General features: G+C 41.1%; 1 protein-coding gene across 2 annotated transcripts; it reads left to right on the top strand.

The window, feature by feature from the left end:
- The first annotated feature begins 408 nt into the window (after nt 1–408).
- LOC117579783 (calmodulin) lies at nt 409–15,034 on the top strand. 2 transcript variants are annotated; one of them, XM_034265846.1, is made up of 5 exons: nt 409–553; nt 1,197–1,356; nt 5,687–5,861; nt 9,962–10,204; nt 14,245–15,034. In XM_034265846.1, exons 2-5 carry the CDS (start codon nt 1,354–1,356, stop codon nt 14,271–14,273), a joined length of 450 nt encoding a protein of 149 aa, XP_034121737.1. In that variant the 5' UTR covers nt 409–553; nt 1,197–1,353; the 3' UTR covers nt 14,274–15,034. The 2 variants fall into 2 exon arrangements, with proteins under 2 accessions (XP_034121737.1, XP_034121745.1); XM_034265854.1 differs by lacking the exons at nt 409–553; nt 1,197–1,356 and adding an exon at nt 5,487–5,604.

Raw genomic sequence — 15,034 nt, forward strand, 5'->3', positions numbered from 1 at the left:
AACTGTGTGAGAGTGTTTTGAAATAAAAACACATTCAAAGCTCCAGAGCAGCCCATGAATGTAGTCAATCTTGTAGGAAATGTCTTGATCAATTCGGTAAAATTATAGGAAAATTGCAAAGAGTTATAGATAGTCAGTAACATTAAACCGAATACCAAAATTGCGGAATATTATTTCACATGTTGATTAACCCATTGTCAACCAGTGGGTATGTGAATACACTCCCGAAAATCATGAAACTTGACGGAATTATTTAGACAGCTCGGGTGAAATATATAACGGTAATACTGTTTTGCAGTTAGAAAAGAAGATTGTATCCACACGAAGAACTATCAAACTGCAATATTTTCTGCGCTTTCACTCAACTTATTCATCCGTTTAAGCAGAGGGGGGTTTAGTGGGTTAAGGCTCATGCGCGAAGCGCAAAAATGAGTCGGCTGAAAAATGGATTATATTTATCACATATTGCACCCAATGCGAGAGAGTCCATTCTATTTTCTGATTTTGTCGTGAACAAGTCGCCTGGCGCCCAGCGGAACTTCTGATTAGGATCGTGAGTTGCCCCAGAGTCCAATATCTCACCCAAGCACACACTTTCCAAGGGGCTGCGAGGAGCCGAAAGAAAAAAAAAGAAATAAAAGTTCCATCTGCTCATTTGTCCCTCAACGAATTCCGCGAAAAACAGCTACTAAAACCGAGCAAATCGACGCCAAAGAATATATGAAAACGAGAAAATGAAACAAATATCTGTATAAAACCCGAGTCCGAGCAATGTCTATATGTGCCAGCACTCACCAGATACTATATAAACGAAAATGTTGCCGTGTGCGCGCGTGTGTTTGGCATATTTCGCACAAAATCAAAAAGAGAAAAAAAATTAAAATAAGAAAAGAAAAGCAGAAACCGAATGAAAAGCAACAAAAAATAATGCCAGGGCAAATTTTGTATTAAATTCGGCAACGCAGAAGCAGCGACAGAAACAACAAAAACCGCAACAGCAGCAGCAGCAGCGTGGAAAACACATCACAAAAGTCTCGGCGTGTCTTTACCTTTGTTTCAGACACTCTGCTTTTGTTCTTTCGTTTTCCAATTGTTGTTCTGGAAGAAGTTGTTACTGCCGCTGCCGCTGTGCCGTTAAGTTTATTTCAGCAACCTGCGTGTTCCTCACACATCCCTCTTCTTCTTGATCTTTGCAGTGTGTTAAGCGCAAATAAAATTCTAGTTAAACGTTAGAGCGCGCGTTCCAATTCCCCCAACGTAATTCCACTCACACATACCAACAAGCAGCAGCAGAGGCAGCCGCAGCGGATTAACATTTAGTTACTCTTTCCACCAACAAAACCAACAATAAAAATGGTAAGTGTATGAATTTCCCAAAAACATGTGCATCTTTTGTTTATAGAAACAAAAATTCACATTTTCCATTGAAATTTCACGAAATTTTTGGCGAGAAATCAAAGTCAGACAACGGCCTCCCATGTGGTGCGATGTGTGGCGGGTTGGGGAGATGGCTGGAGGCAGAGGCATAGTCCCATCCAATTAGACGTTGTTTATATGGTTTTAACGGCTTTCCACACACACAACCCCTAAAAAGCAGCTGTCCCCGAAAATTTCGTTTTTCATTTCGTACCCCAAAAAAAATGTTCTCGTGTGATAGAAAAACTGGTTTTTATTCCTGTTCTATAAAAAATATTTTACCCCTAAAACGTATTTAATTCTTGAGAATTTACTCTAATTATAAGAAATGTAGAAAAAAAGCAATATCGGCGATTAAAGGCGTTTGAAATCCAGGTTATAATATCAATCTTGTATCAAAAGTGTCGGTCACACGTACATATATGTACCCTCAATAGACAGATTATAATTCTTTATAATTCTGCCTTTCACTGGAAGTATAAAATTTATTTTTGAAATGGAAAAAACAAAAACCAAAGGTGTAATATACAAAAAAGGAATTAATATTTCTGGATATTCCGGTTCTACATGGGTATTCCATGAGTGATTGACCACCATTTTCCAGGCCGCAGCACCCATCTATCCGTCTCGATCAAGTCGCAATGCCCTGATTGTTTCGGTCCAGCCCTCCCTTTGAGAGAACAGTTCTTATCAGCATCTCCACAATACCTTTGCAACGACTCCCCACCCCCTCTGGCTCTCATCCCTCGTTAAGGCAAACTCATAGGCACAGCAACACCTTTATCAGAAAATTATAGAAAAGCCCCAATTCCTGCTCTTATCATATTTGAAGTGGTGACGGGATCAAAAATAATGCCGCCGGACCCGGCATATTGTTGGTCTTTCCGTGCTCTTTACGTTTTTTCTGGCTCCGCTTTGTGCTTGTATTTTGCTTGCGTTTTATTTACCGCATATTTGGCCGCTAAATTGAGGTTGGAAACGAAATGGTGAAAAAATTCGTTTGGCTTTTGGAATTTATTTCTCGACTGCTTTGCGCACGCTCTCAGTTGAACCGTTTCGGAGAGGAGAGAGTAGCTGGTTCTCTCCCATAACCGTTTCACACAGTTTCTCTGCCCTCTGGTGTGAGAATTTGGTGTGAATGGTGTGAGCTTCCTCTCTCTCTCCCTCTTTTCTGCACATTTTGTTATCAGTTCCGTTTTGTGCTGCGTCGCTCACTCTCTCGTGTCTCTCTGCCTGTTCTTTCCCGTTTCTTTCGGATGTGTGTTGAGTATTTTTCTGTTGTTGCTTTCTGCGTTTTGCACTTTTATCTGCGTGCGCTTTCTTCACATTCGGATTCGTTTCGTGTCGACTCGTTGTCGCGCCGCCTACCTTTTGTTGTTTTCTTCCATAACCGTTTCATTTTGCCGCATTGCGGTTATTTTGCTGTTTCGCTTTGTGCTTGGCCTCCTCGGTCGTCGTCTCTTTTCGTTTATTCGTTCGGTTCGCTGTGCAGTTTGGCTGCCTGTGTGTGTGTGTGTGTGTGTGTGTGTGTTGGCGGCTGCCTGTTCCACTTTGCCTTTTCTTTTCGCAAAAGAATTTTATTGTAACGGCTCAACCCCCGGTCAATATGTGGAGGTGGGTGGGAGTAACCGACGGCTGCAACTGAAGGAAAATTCCTGCTAGACGCCGCCTAACCACATAATCCAATTTTCCCGTCGCCCTATTCTTCTTCTTGTACTTGTATGTTACTTGTATTTTCCTTTTGCACTTGTCTTCTGATAAGCAGCGGCCCCGTCTTCCCCACCATTGCTGATGTTCGGTCGCCTAATTAAATTAGCGATTTTTACAGCTCACGCAGAATCAAAACAGCTTTTAATTAAAACAAATTTCTCTCCTCTCTCCTATCTATTTTCGACTGCCGTGATTCATGTGCTGACAGTTACAGTTATAATCAACTCCTGATCTCAAAGTGGATCTGCAGCTAAAAAGGCGGATCGAAAACTGTACACTCATATCAAAGTTGATTCAACAGTTAGAGTTACAGTTTCGCAGAATCGAAATTTCTTCATGATATCCGCTGTATAAACATTCCGTCCGATATCATTTTCCCATGAGTCAGTTTCCTTGGCTGACTTCATCGATCATTCGAATGTGAGAATGATGTGAATCTGATGATGTGAGGTGGCATTTGAGAATGATCCATGAAGAAACCAAGTCACAGCTAAAAAGTTTTTTTTTACTGAAATCATGAACCAAACCATTCATAAAGTAAAACTTGAACTCACCGGAACCGGTTGGAGCAGCCGGCAAAGCGGCACAAACTACTATAGACTGACAAAATTTTCGCCCAAACAAGTAGAAACTTGTTGGAGTTGAACTCTCTTGGCTTGGTCAACACTCTGTTCCAAGAAGGATGACTCATTATACAATAGTGCGCAGCTGGAGTCCTGCTCCTAAAGTAGGAAGATTTCAAGCAGCAATGAGGTATGTGTCATCTCCTCTACCGCTGAGCTGCGGTCGTCTGATTGTGCATACAAATGGGTTACCAATTAGGTATCCATACCCATCCCCCCTCTCCTGCCACGGAATGCCATTAATGGACCTGGTGGGTGGGGTCTGTGGTTGTTTGCTACCATTTAGAGAGAGAGAGTAGGCTCCAATGCTTTGGCTTTAATCTGCACCGTGCCGGGGGATTGAGATTTGGTTTGGGCTGGTTGGCTTAGTCATGCCTGGCAATGACATAACGCTGCTGAACCATTTTTTATCTGCAAGAGAGCCGAGAGCGATAAGCCAAACAAAATTCAATTGAACGCGAGACGCCAACGCGACAAACAGCAGTATTTTCTTGATTTTCCCCCGATTAGATAAAAGCCAACAAACTAGGGGCGCTATACTAATTCCAATGCCAATTGTTGATTTGGCTTTGTTTTAGTGGGTTACGGACTGCTCACCCCCTTTTCTCAAGAGGTTTCTTATGGCCAGAATCAGCCGGAAGTTGTCCATAAAAATGTTTGGCCCAGCCGACAAGTAAGATATGTATGATAGTACGTATTACATACACATTTGTCGTCGTTGCCGCTTGTTATACAAGATAGTGGGCGCGTTGCCACGGGTGTGGTCAGGCCCGATTTTACCTTGAAATGTACTACATATGAGGGCAAAAAATTGCTTTAAAATCTGATTAGATATGATGAGGGAATATTTTCAAGTACATACCACATATGTAAGTATGGTTTTATACTGAGACTTTTGAGTTGCAAAATCTATGACTTTCAACAATAATGTTCGTGATAAAATACTTGTATTCCTAGGATCGATCGGTTCAGGTAATCCCTTATGCCGACTATTTTACGATCGTCGTATTGTCATGAAACGCCCTGTTTATAAACGACTGATGCGTGCCTTTGCACTTGTCAGCTTAAATAAATAATTATACGTCAGCCTCTGACGCAAAGTCAGTTTGTTTTTACATTTTTGCTTCATGAATAATGATAATATATTAATAAATATATGTATAATTTTTGCTGTGCCTATTGCATATCGCCTGAGCGCGAGGCTTGCTCATATTTGTATGATGTATTGAAAATGTATACGGACAAACAATAATTTCATCCTCCCGAGCAGGGGACGTTCGGAAGATCGTTTCCTGCCTCTTCCCTGTGGCGCTAAAGAAACCCTGACAACTGGCACGTCTCTTGTCACTCGTAATTCGCATGACAATAAAAAAAGAGGGAAGGAAATAAAAAACAAAACGGTTTTGGGTGTCGCCTTCTCCCACTGTATCTCTGCAGTCGCCCGCCCCACCATGGTTTTCGTTTCGTTTATTCAGTGGCTGACGTCAAGTTTTGTGGATTCAGCGGATACTTAACACCTTTTTGGAGATACCATTGCATAGATACAGATACAATTGTTTCTCGATTCGACTTGCAAACAAGCAGACGACAATACACAAATTTATTCAAACAAAGTACAATTGTTCTCCTTTTTCGTCTTCTGTTATTCCTAATTGTTTACTATTCGTTGAGACATTTCGCATATGACATTGAAATCCCTTCCCAACCCCCAGCCCCAGCCCCAGCCCAATCGTAGTTATCGTTGAAAACTCATTCGGTAACCTGTGTCGAGCCTTCAAACAACAAATTCATTCTACAAGCAATAAGTTCTACAATCGTTCGACAATATACAATATAAAAATACGAAATAAAAATGGTTCGTTTAGCTTTTTAGCTTTTTATAAATGAAATTATTAAACACTTATTAAACCGGTTCGTGTTTCGTTGCATCTTTTCAGGCCGATCAGCTGACAGAGGAACAAATCGCCGAGTTCAAAGAGGCATTCTCGCTATTCGACAAAGACGGCGATGGCACCATCACAACAAAGGAGTTGGGAACAGTCATGCGCTCCCTGGGACAGAATCCCACAGAGGCCGAGCTGCAGGACATGATAAACGAGGTCGATGCCGATGGTAAGTTTGGGAAATGGGAAATTGGAAATGGGGTTAAAAAGGAGATGTTCAGTTGCACTATGGATAGCCTTGCAAGTCCGTCTGTGTATAGAAAGGGGTTGTGTCGTTAATACTAGTTTTTTAGCCAACTCAATATCGGATGATGTACCCGTTAAAAACTGCGAGCCAGTCGTATCCCCTTTTAACCCGTTTCTAGACGACTAATTTTGTTTGGCCAAATCTATTACTGTTCTCTGGCCTAATCCCAGACACATATCAGACCCCAAAACACGACAAACAATGAGGAGGCACAACAGCAAAAAGGAAAAATCATGTCTTCGGCTAAAAATATGCAACAAAAACACGTCATAGGCATTAAAAATAGATGACTAAAATATTTTGGCTCTTGTCTTGTCTTGTCTTTGGCTGCGGCTGCTGTCAGATTTTTGTTTTACTTTTCCTTTTTTGTTTTTGACAAAAGGTGGTTGTTCCGTTAGACAGGTTTTAGGGTGTAACCGAAACACATTATTTTGCAGCAAGAGGAAGATTCATTTTTATTTTGGTACATTTCTGTGTACATATGAATGTATGTACATATGTCTGTATGTACGGAGGAAATCGAGCGACAGGCGCCTCGCGCCTCGTGCCATTTATTGAAAATGTGTCGACAGTTTTTATTGCGAGGTTTTTCACCTTTTCACCGAAAACCTAAAAGGCAGCATGGAAGAGAGAGAGAGAGGGAGAGAAAGGAGAGAGAGAGAGAGAGTGTGAGTAAATTATTAATTCGTGAAAATTGCATACAGTGGGTGCAAACAAATTTAACTACACTTTTTCTTGTGTAGCAGTCGATTTTGGAAGAAGTTCCGTTTGATTCCCTGTTTTGAAGCAGTAAAATAATAATTTTTCGTAGAACGTTGTTTAAAATGTAAAGAAAAGTAAATGAACTTTCACTGCTCTAAGCTTTGTTTTGCGTTGCGTTTAAATTTCCATTAAATTGTTTGTACAATATTTAAATCTAGGCCATATTCCTGCTCCTCCCCTCCGGTTTTCGTTTACTCTGTATCCAACTCTCTCTTATGTTGCACAAGAAGAACAGGAGAGGAAAGCGTAACAAGTAAATCAGAATTCAGGCAACAATGGCAACAAAAAAAGAAAATTGTATTTTCCTGCAGCAGGACTCTCCCTCTAACCGCCCTCTTTCACGCTATATTTGTCCTTACTCTTTTGCAACTGTGTTTTTTTTTTGTCCCCACCCAAGCTTTCTCTCTCTCACACTTGCTGTGCTTGTGTTCTTCCTGTCGCTGCTCTTGCACGTGTAAATTCTGTGCGCATGTGGATGAAAATATCCAGGACAAAATCTGCAACACTTCTGCACAGCATTCTCAGCAGCAGAGACATCATCAGCAGTAGCAGCGCAGGCGCTTTAAGGAGCTGGCTCTGGGGAAAGATAAAGAGACGGAAAAGGGGTAGAGACACTTGACTAACTGTTTATCAGAGCTAAAAATAATTTGGTTTGGGGTGGGGTACATGGGCAGTAAGTCTTTCATTTGTTGGTCAACTTTTTGGCAACTTTATTTGTAGAACAATTTCTCACATTTATTTATTAATGTATGTAAGAACATTTTTGTTTTGGGATAGTACAGTTGAAGCCTTTTTGGCGGACACTTGATCTGCAGGCTGCCCCTCATGTTTTCGCAATAGTTTTAGAAGATCGTATAGAAGTGGACGAAAAGCACCAAAAAAGCAAAAGTCAAGAAACGAATCACTCCACCCACTCGAATGTCCCACTAACGTAGACCCCAAAAAGAGCAGCGCGAAGTCAAAAAACAACAAAAACTGACGGAAACATTAAACATTCATTACTTAACATTTTGCTGGTGTCGTCTCCCAGCCCGATGATGATGGCCAGCCCCAGTCCCAGGCTCAGTCCCCAGTCCCCAGTCCCAGTCCCGTGTCGCATACAAACGACCGCATTAGATTCCAGAGGCTATGAGGAGTAGGTGCGAGGTGTGAGGTATTACTTTTTTTCCGTGGAGTTTTGCATGCAAATGTCCAGCAATATAAAAATAAAATTGCGAAAGAAAAATGGCAACGTCCGTACTGTACAGATGACAGACCAGACCAGACCAGACCAGACCAACGGAATCACCATGCGTTATTTATAGAGTGCTGCACGGGGAGGTGGATTGGGGCTGGGTATTGGAAGATGCGCCAAACTAAATTTAGCTATGCCACTGCAAAGAGCAGCAGCAGAGGGAAGCAAATCTTATTAAAATTTTAAATTGTCTGCACAATTTTTTGCGCAACGTTGCGAGTCGCCCGAGTGAGGATGGGTGTGTAAGGAGAAAGAACTGAAGCGGCGTAATGGAAACCGAAAACCTCGGCAGACATTGCCCATCATCATCGTCATCGTCATCATCGTGTTTGGCGATCATCATAATTGGTTATGGGGCTCTTCTGGCGTGGCCAGTCCAAAAAGCGTCTAACAAAAATGGCAACAAATTTCTCAATGATTTGTGTCTGGCTCAATTTGTGGTGTCTGTCTGTGGTATGGCGGGGGTTTCTTCTGGTATTTGGTTTGGTTTGTTTTTTTTTTTTTTTTGGGGGAATTCCTATCGTCAAAGCCAAAAGCAACAGAAATCGCGTCAAATGTTTTAAATATAATCATAAACAGATGAATAGGCAGGCGAACAAGCGCCCGCGAGCATACCCAACACAATCTGAAATCGCAACAGAAATGAATCGAAATCGAAGTCGATGCCACCCGTCGATATATACATATGTACATATATAATTGAACAACATTTTTGGATTTCGATGTTGCCGAATTGAATAATAATAATAATACTTAAATTAGCCCCAAGTGCAATTGTTTTTTTTTTTTGTGTATTCTTGTTGTACTAGTGTTGTACATATTTATGAATCTTTCATTGGCAAATCCGCAAATTGAATTCGAATTGAATCGCACACATTTCTGTGTCTAGATTGCTAATTTGTTATTTTTTTCGTTTGAACTTGGGCAAACATTATTTATTTGTGTTAGCTCAATTAAATGCGATTTGAGTTCCTTTCCTTGTGTTTATTTGTACAGCCTCTCTTTTGTGGAGATTGTCTTATTTTTATGCGGGGTTCGAAGAACAGTTCAAGTTGTTGAAAACATTTCCCCTGTGTTATAATCATTGAAAGGGTAAAACAACAGTCCTTCGGAATTAATGAGCTTTGTGGTAGCTTGCCTTGCCCCTCATCCTCCTTTGTTCTTTATCCTATGTATCATTGCCATTTGATCTAAATTCAAGTTGAGAAAAACAATTTCAGCATGAGTTCAAAGGAACTTGAACCTCCATTTTGCCATTTAGCCATCATATCTAAAAAGTTGTGCCCTAGAGGAAAGCCATTTTCGGGAAAGTACGTATCATAAAAAACACATTCAATCCGCAAGAACCAAAATTATACTCCATTTGGCTGGGAAGCATTCTCTCATGTATTGTATGATAAAATTTTATAGACGAAAAATAAAGATAGAAAAGTCAGAGGACTTGGCCGGGTCGAGAGTCAGTCAATAACAATTAAGGCCAAAAGTTGCTCCTTCTATATTATCCCTCTCCAAAACTATTTTGCAACTTTAAACAGAAACTTTTTCAATTAGTATAACAAGAATTTCGTGGTTCAACCACTTCATTTATGTTTTTTTTTTTGTCGTGCTTCAGGAACCCCTCTAGAAAATGTTTGGTAAATTCTTTAGCAAATTTTCATTCCTCTTGGCGTGGCCCCCAGACCAGAGCCAGAGGAGATAAAAGTTAAAGAGACAACGAGAGAGACAGAGAGAGAGAGCCAATGATTTGACAGAAAGAGTCTTAGTGAGGCTTATCTTTCAAACGGCACACGTGTGCCCAGGCCAGATATAAGTTGGGGGAATAAGTTTGTTTTGGGGCTTAGGCAAATTTGAAAATATGCGAGAGATTTGTTGAGAAGGTGCGCGAGCCAGAAAATGTTTTAAGTAGTGTACACAGCCCCGAACACACACACAAAAAAGAGTGGGAGACCTGTTTAATGTGGACATCCATCTGCCCCCAAGAACTTGCAAACAAATTAATTTGACAATCTTATTTTTTCCCACACAGGCAACGGTACCATTGATTTCCCAGAATTCCTTACAATGATGGCACGCAAAATGAAGGACACCGATAGCGAAGAGGAGATCCGAGAAGCTTTCAGAGTGTTCGACAAGGATGGCAACGGCTTCATCTCAGCGGCTGAGTTGCGTCACGTGATGACAAATTTGGGCGAGAAGTTAACAGACGAGGAGGTCGATGAGATGATCCGTGAGGCTGATATCGATGGTGATGGTCAGGTCAATTACGAAGGTGAGTACGACGAGTGCCTACACTCACGATAGTAAACGAGATGGTCCTCGTACCCCAATGAGAGCTTTCACTTAATGCCACCACATTTTGTGGATTGCGTGCGGTTCTTGGCCACTAATTATATTGTGCGGTGTGCTATTGTTACACCTGGCACACAAAAATTGCAGCAGCACCAGAGATTAATCTGTGACATCCCATTTGAGTCACGACTGAGTTGTGCGGCACATGATCTCTTGTCTTGTCCCTCTCTGACTCACTGTGGCAACACGCTTGCTGATGTCTATAAGTATATAGAAAACAAATGGGCATCTCTCAGTACTTTATCGAAAATTTTCGTGTTTTGTGTTCTTCGTAATTTTTTAATTGCTCGAAAATTGAATTTTCAATTGAGCAAACGAACGAACGAGAGTGTGAGAGAATAGGGAGGGAAAGGGAAAACAGAAACACAAAGCAATCATCATGATCATCAAAAGAAAAAGCGATACAAATAAAAAATAAAATTTGAGAACCGAAATTAGGAACAGAATCTTATGCCCGCCATTGGCATATCCCCCAACCCACTCCCGATATTTTCCCCTGAAATTTCCTTGTGTTGTGAGCACACAACCAATCCGCCAAAGTAGCCATTAAAATCGGACAATACACTGATCTATATATACACATATACACAGAGGTATCCGTGTACCTAAGTATATATGTATATTCTCAAGTTCAAATAGAAATCGTCTTAGCTGCCTCTGCAGGCATTTTTCAGATCAAATAGATTAATCACAAGTAATCTATGAACAAAATACATAAAAATAGCAAAATGTTTGAAACAATCCTAAGAAGCGAGAGTGGTAATTGCCAACAAAACTGATGATCTAGTCAATGGTCGAGACGAGGTTCCGGGCAAACCATTTAGTAGTAGACACCCGCGGAAAGCGGAATCAGGTCAGATTTATCCTATTTCCCAAGTAAGTTTAAAGTCAGCGATATTATTATTATATATATTATTTGTATTAAGGAGATAGAGAGAAAAGGAGAGAAAGATAGGCACAAATGAATCCTTTAAAGAGCTATAAAGAACAAGTCACCGGGCTATCCATTTTGTCAATTAATAAGTTGACTGGCTATAAACGACTGACTCTTTCAGTCTTTTCCCTCAGTTGCCATCCCCGGCAACCCAATCATAATCATTACGTTGTATGTATTTTTCCCGAAAATGTAAATGTTTTTAAAAGCAAAAATAAATGTCGCGCGTAAATTCCACACTTAAATGATTAAGAGAGCAGACGGTGGCGGGTGGCGACCCAGAGGGGCCCACCCAGAACAAGAAAATAAAATGAAATACATTTTAATACAAGTTTTGCAATTCTGAGGATTGTTTGCTCGCCTTGTAGCGATTTCGCTTATTGCCTATTAACCAAATTCTTTATTGGTGCCTTGCCGGCTTCAGGGCAGGGGCCGGCCGCCATCTCCATTTCCTCCAACACCGACAGCGACACCGCCCCTCATTGGACATTTTGCAAGGGGAAATAATATATGGTTGAAACAATAATATGTTTTGTGTTGGAGAATATCTGAGTATTGGCGAATGGGGATTCTGAATCGAAATGAGACTTACTTGGCCACTTGCCAAATATAATAATGTTGTCAGAAAAGCAAAAAGGGAGCTGGACATACACACATAGCCGGCAAGAACAACAGCATCAAAAAATGAACAACAGCAATGGCAGCCGCAAGTCAGAAATCAAATAAAATGTTAAACAAAATACAGTGAAGAAACAAATTAAACATTTGCCCAGCAACGTGGCAAGGCGTGAAATAGTGGGCGTACTGTAGAAAACAAAAAGATATCACAGCCTCAGATACCCTCAAAAGAAATGTCAGTCGGATTTTGATTAATTGTAAAGCTATAATTGGGAGTATGTGAAAAGTTAGCTGTAATTGGATGGGAGTTTGGCACTGATTCTTTCTCTGTGATTTATGTTTTTGCGCATATACCCATACCCTATCCCACCTTCAAGGGTATTTCCATATATAAATACAAGGCAAAGGCAATGCAAGGCAGATGGATGGTGACAGCGGGTGAGGAGAGTGGAGATACTAAATTGGGGAATGTAAACAAAACGACGAAAGATAAACACCAGAACCACAAAAACACCAAACAACGTAATGCGGGCGGGGAAGGTGCGCTTGAGGGATTGCCAAAAGTCTAAAAGAAAATTCATGAAAATTTGCTAGCGCATTACTTGGTGGAGGCCAGAAGAGGCCTGAGGGGCCAGCATTGGGCGAGGCAGATGGAATAGGTTTGAGCGCGAACGAGTCTAATTTCATTTTAATTGCTCTCCAACGGCCGCCAACCCCTCTCATGAGAATTCCCAATAATCACCACCAAATGGGGTGTGCTTCAAGTGGAGTTTTTCTACATGAATGATGTTTTTGGGACGAGATGTAATCAAAAGGGCGTGAGCGTCTGTGGCAAAAGTCAAGGTCTATCCGTAGAGGGCGAGGCATGTGTCTAGTGTATTTTGCATTCTGGGTAAGCCCTTTTCCGGCAGGGCGGGCCTGAACTTTGCCCCATAAACATTCTTTGGTAGCGTTTTCCATTCCAATAGCGTTTTATTTTTAAACCTTCTATAACCCACGAATATGGATTTCCTTTATTAGATGGGTGTGTTCAACAATATTGGGACTAGAAGGATAGAAATATTCGTTGGGGCGTACTCCCTTCCGGCTATTGAAAGTCCTTGAACCCTGGCCCTGGCCACAAGCAATTTTGCTAATTACACGACCCACGCCCTCTTTCTTGTTGTGCCTTCCTTCAAGTATCTGAAGAATGCAGTCACCCCCCTAGTTGAAAACAAGAAGAATAGGAGGAAGAAGTGCAATCAGCGAGAACAGTTGGCCGCGCCCGCGGCAGCAGCAGCAGAAGTGGTAGCAGAGAATAGCTATTTCTCTTGTTAAAAATAGAAAAATGCAAACACCTGATAAATTGGGGACACACCCACACACACACAAGCAAGCGCACCATGTACCATGTGCAGTACCATAGGGAAGAGCTCGGCGGCACCATCACCTCCCACTCCCACTCCCACTTCGCCGTCTTCCCCATTATCGGACATTGATTGAGTTCATGCTGATGCTTTTTTTATCGACTGTGTCCATCTGCTACAGAGGCGGCGGGTAATCTTTATTGCATTCGCAGCAGTTTCGCTGCTTCCGTATCTGCGTATGACTTTGTCTGCTGAATTTTATGATGCTCGGCTTATGGTGCATTATAAGCTAGGTAGTAAGGCATTACCACTCTTCGATGTTCTTATTCTGATTGACACGACAAACATAATAGAGCAAATTCAAGAAACTGGCAGGAGAGCACTCTGGGTTGGAGGTCTGCTTCACCTTGTATAAATACGGCACCTCTCTGCTCCTGTCTCTGCCAGACAGTCTGCTTTCTATTTTCGGAAGAGCGAAAGAGAGTCTATAATCTCTGGCAATGTTCAGAGTGAGTCTTTGCACCTAGTAAATCTCTGCCTTGGCGACGCTTTTGTGTGTGGGGGTGTGCTGAGAAGTGCTCTTATCGGGCGTCTCGTGACTGGCTCGTTTGTCTTATTGATTGGCTGCGTCGCGTTTATCCCCTTCCACACCATATGGTGTTGTTGCTTCACGTTTCACTGTTTTTCTTGTTGGCTGTGCACTGCTTGTTGTGCGATTGATTAATTGCCGTCTTAATTTAGTAGAAGGTTAATGACAGCGCTAAGCTCTGGTCGATACGTGATTTGCTGTGTCAAGTTCTGTACTTGCTGCCACCTCATGTGTGTCGTGTCAATTAGAGTTGACAACGCAAAAAAGAATTTTTTTCTCAAGTTTAATACTATCCCAATGAAAAACGTAACTTGTACTCGATAATATGTACACGTAGTTACGTGCTTTTGTGCTGTCTCAGCGTCTGGTCCGATAAACTTTGAGCTTTGTTGGAGATCGAGATTCAATTTTTCATCCAATACTTCTCGAATTATAATACTAATCGACACACCGTTCACCTCTTTTCGTTGCAGAGTTCGTGACCATGATGACATCGAAGTGAAGCGTTAAATTATTTCTTTTTAAGCCTTTCTATTTGTTTAAGATGTTGACGAAGACTGTAGCTGTGCGCAATAACATCGCGCCACGCTGTTGCTATGGACCCCAGTAAAAGATCTTAAAAACAAAACATAAAATAAAACAACAAAGAGTTAAGAAAAAACAACAAAAAGCAACATGAAGCGGAGGAATAAGAAGCAAAAAAACATTTAAGAAACTTTAATACAAAAAAACTTACACTTAAACGCAAAAGCAAATGAAAATTTAAACAAGCAAAACACCACATGAACGAACATCAGCCAAGCCCTCAAATAATTACATACAACAAACAAATTTGTAATGCAATCAAACAACAACAAGAACAACATACAGTTTAATGAAGTCACCGTTTAAAAGAGCAACAACAACAACTACAATTCAAACAAGAAAAATCGCATGTTACCAAGAAATACTAAACGAGAAGAACCCAGCACAAGCACGCAGAATCGGGAGGATAAGCAAAAGCAGCAGGCGAAAGAAAGCCGCCTCCAGTTCCGTTTGGGCGTCAGCGCCATCTGGCGACGACATCGAAAGCGGCTGCATTTTGTTTTCTCTGTTTTCGTTTTAAGAAGATCAAAAAGAAGACTAGAATCTGTAGCTAATGGATAAAAAACAAACTGTGTTTAGGTATTAACAAAATTTGTCGATTTCGTTGCAAGAGAAAATAAAAAATAAAATAACTGCTAAACAAACAGCAAATAAAAATACAAATAAAAACTAAAAACT

This window comes from Drosophila guanche, unplaced genomic scaffold, assembly GCF_900245975.1.
Source record: "Drosophila guanche unplaced genomic scaffold, DGUA_6, whole genome shotgun sequence".
Lineage (NCBI taxonomy): Eukaryota > Metazoa > Arthropoda > Insecta > Diptera > Drosophilidae > Drosophila > Drosophila guanche.

Coding starts and splice junctions, on each gene's coding strand:
- LOC117579783 (XM_034265846.1), top strand. Junction 5,862..9,961: donor AAACGAGGTCGATGCCGATG/GTAAGTTTGGGA, acceptor TTTCCCACACAG/GCAACGGTACCATTGATTTC. Junction 10,205..14,244: donor TGGTCAGGTCAATTACGAAG/GTGAGTACGACG, acceptor TTTTCGTTGCAG/AGTTCGTGACCATGATGACA.